Below are 3,129 nucleotides of genomic sequence, written 5' to 3' on the forward strand. Positions count from 1 at the left end.
ACTGGAAAAACCATAGCTTTGACTAGACAGAGCTTAATCAGCAAAGTAATGTCTCTGCTTTTTAATATGCTATCTAGGTTGGTCATAACTTTTCTTCCAAGGAGCAAGTGTCTTTTAATTTCATGACTGTAGTCACCATCTGCAATGATTTTGGAGCCCCAAAATGAAGTCCATCACTGTTTCCATTGTTTCCCCATCTATTTGCCAAGAAGTGATGGGACCAGAGGCCATGATCTTATTTTTCTGAATGTTGAGTTTTAAGCCAATTTTAAGCGTGGTGTCAAATGACACCCACTTCCCCTAAGGTCACCCACTACTGTGAGACTGAAGGAGGTGAGACGAACACAAGTTTTAGTGTGTCTTGTGGCTTCCATTATCCTCATGATTCTAATATGTCCTTATGAGTCACAGTTTGTCCACTCTTCAGTCTATTTCCAGCTTTGTTCTACAACGATTACTCTAACTGATTAACAGTGAATTTATTCTCAACACCAGATACAAGATTACAGCTTTGTATACACTCTTCCACAAAATCTAGCAATTGCCTGAGTTCTAATCTTTATAACTAATTTCTTATTCCCTACCATTGGTGGTTCTGCTTGTCTAATTGCACCTTAAGTGACATAAGTCCAGGAAGAAAGGATTCAGGAAATTATTTCCATGATGATTCTAGATAACCAGACCCAGGTGTGTGATATGAGTGTATTTTAGTGAAACCGTCACTTTACATTATTACAGAGATAGTTTATAACTTTAGACAAGGTTACATATGTTCCGTATGATTGATTTAAATTCAAAAATTCAAGAGGAGAATGTATTAGTAGAAAGTTATTCTGGACACCTGAATCCAAATGTCATAGAAGAAGCTTTCATTTAGAATTAATTCCTCTGATCCAGATCACAGATGAAGCAACCACAGGACTATCATTTCTTGTCTGAGGTCTGCAGGTGTGCATTTCAGCTGGGGTCCTGCAGCAGGGGGGCTCTCTCTTATTAAGCTCCGGGGTTTTTGTTCAGCTTTTCCTATTAACTCAAACACTGTGTGTACCCAGAGAGCACAGAAATACTTTGCAGAATGTTCCAGTTTTAAGAATGAAATAGTGAGGCTGATGGATTTACGTGCTTTCTGGAAGTTTACAGAGTAGCGGCCATCCCTTTCATTCCTGTCTTCTGAATACTGATGAATGAGGTAAGTCATCTCTCCACTGGGAAGCTGCTGGTACCAAAAAATCCAGTAGTCATGCACATTCCTGCTAATTTCATACTGACAGTTAAGGGTGACTATCTTCCCCACTTGACTGATTATGACTGTCTGGTTTTGAGTAACATTCTGGGCCACACCAGATCCTGTGGAAAAAATCAGAAAACAGAGCTGAAATAGTGAACAAAATACTGTAGAAATTAGACAAATTTTGGACCCAAATATTTACAAATTAAACTTAAATCGTAAGATGCCTGCTTTTCTCCAGTCCTCCTTTCCTCCCCAAGTCCCTGTGAAGCACCTCGCACCTGTGTGCAGTCCTTTCACCCTGAACACGCGCACCCATGTTTGGAAGCATCCCTACCAGGGAAGGAGAAGGCCAGGAGCACCCAGAGCAGGCTGGAGAGCGGCATGAGGTGTGGATTCCCCTGCTCAAATGTGATTAATTCTGCCTCGAGCTGAGAGTTCGGTGTCTGTAAGTGCCGGGCAGCACGGATACATAGCACCTGGGTTCCTGCGTGACTCCCCCAAGCAGGAAGCAGGGTGTCGCGCTCATGGACCGTGTGGTCTGTGCACAGATGAAGTCTGGCTCACCGCACACCTTTGCTTTGTGTGCTGCTCTTTCCCTGCTCATTCAGTTTGGCAGATCCTGAAAAAGGCGTGAAGAAAGAATCAATATCAAAGGTTTAAACTGAGGGAAACTGAAGATGAAACAAGCTGACATGCATTGATTCAGTAAAATAATCTTGCCATCCTGTTTAAGATATAATTTAGTATAGCCTATGAAACATTCTTGTAATCTACAGATTGGTCATTAATTTAGCCTATGCTGACTTTTCTCCATCCAGAATCTAGTGACTATTTTAAAGCATTCACAGATCTTAGGCTTTCTGGGTGAAAAGTAATTAATGTATCTCTGCCTTTTTTTTTTTTTTTTTAACTGAGTTGCAGGGCTCTACTTAGGTTTTTCAGTCAACAAAACTACTTCAACATGAAATGATTTTTAACATTCAGTCCATCTGAAAGTCAGAGGCTATTCAGTGGTTTATATTTAAATGAGATTATATCAGGAATAAAATATTATTCTTTTGAAATCTGATATTGAGTTTTATGTGTTAGACTTTGAAGGGGATCAGGATATTCAATCCTGTTGCCTCTAAATGTAGAATTGTACTTATTAGACCACGTGTCCTAGACTCACCCTCATGTCATATTTTGTGTCTCATTGGTCCAGAGTATTCAATCTCATTTGTCAGTTGCTCATTATTATTTCTCTTTATAAAATAAAGTTAAGATAAATATGCCAGATCTTTCTGTGATATAATGCTATAACGCACTGTTACAAAACTTAATATCTGCAAACTGCAGACACTTAGTACTTGTCAACACCACAGAAGATGGTGACTCAAATTCTGTGCACTGTTTCATGTTCATGTGGAATGTAGCTGTCAGTCTTCCATTTGGTTTCATTGTTGTAATAGATGAATTAATATAAAAGAACCAAAGGCAAATAAACAAGTAGAAAAGAAAATACAGACAAGGTCTAAAAGAGCGCAGGTTCATGGATCAAAGTAACGCATGAATGAGTGAAGCGGGGAGGTGAGTTTGTATTTATCTGAGACATCTCCTCTTCTGTTCCATTTCACATCTGAGTGCTGACAAACAACAAATGCCCAGGCTTGAAATTGGTTTTAATTAAGGAGAGGAGATCATGAATGACTACAGCAGCTTGCAGAGCATCATATTATATAATATAGATATATATTAATATAATAATTACATATCTATCAAGAAATTTATACTAATAAAATTTCTTCAAAATACCATAACCTTATAAATCAGTTCTCATATACATTCTTAGGTTTTGATGCATCACTCTAAGAAATTTTATCACATGTATGGTTCTTGTAACACCACTAAAATCATAA

The 3,129-nt window shown here is 38.4% G+C and overlaps 1 gene segment (V, D, J or C); it reads right to left on the minus strand.

Annotated features, from left to right (window-relative positions):
* On the minus strand, nucleotides 899–1,614 carry LOC108636889. The segment is given in 2 exon segments: nucleotides 899–1,347; nucleotides 1,566–1,614. Coding segments are annotated over 2 exon segments (498 nt in total).

Source organism: Capra hircus, chromosome 10, assembly GCF_001704415.2.
Source record: "Capra hircus breed San Clemente chromosome 10, ASM170441v1, whole genome shotgun sequence".
Lineage (NCBI taxonomy): Eukaryota > Metazoa > Chordata > Mammalia > Artiodactyla > Bovidae > Capra > Capra hircus.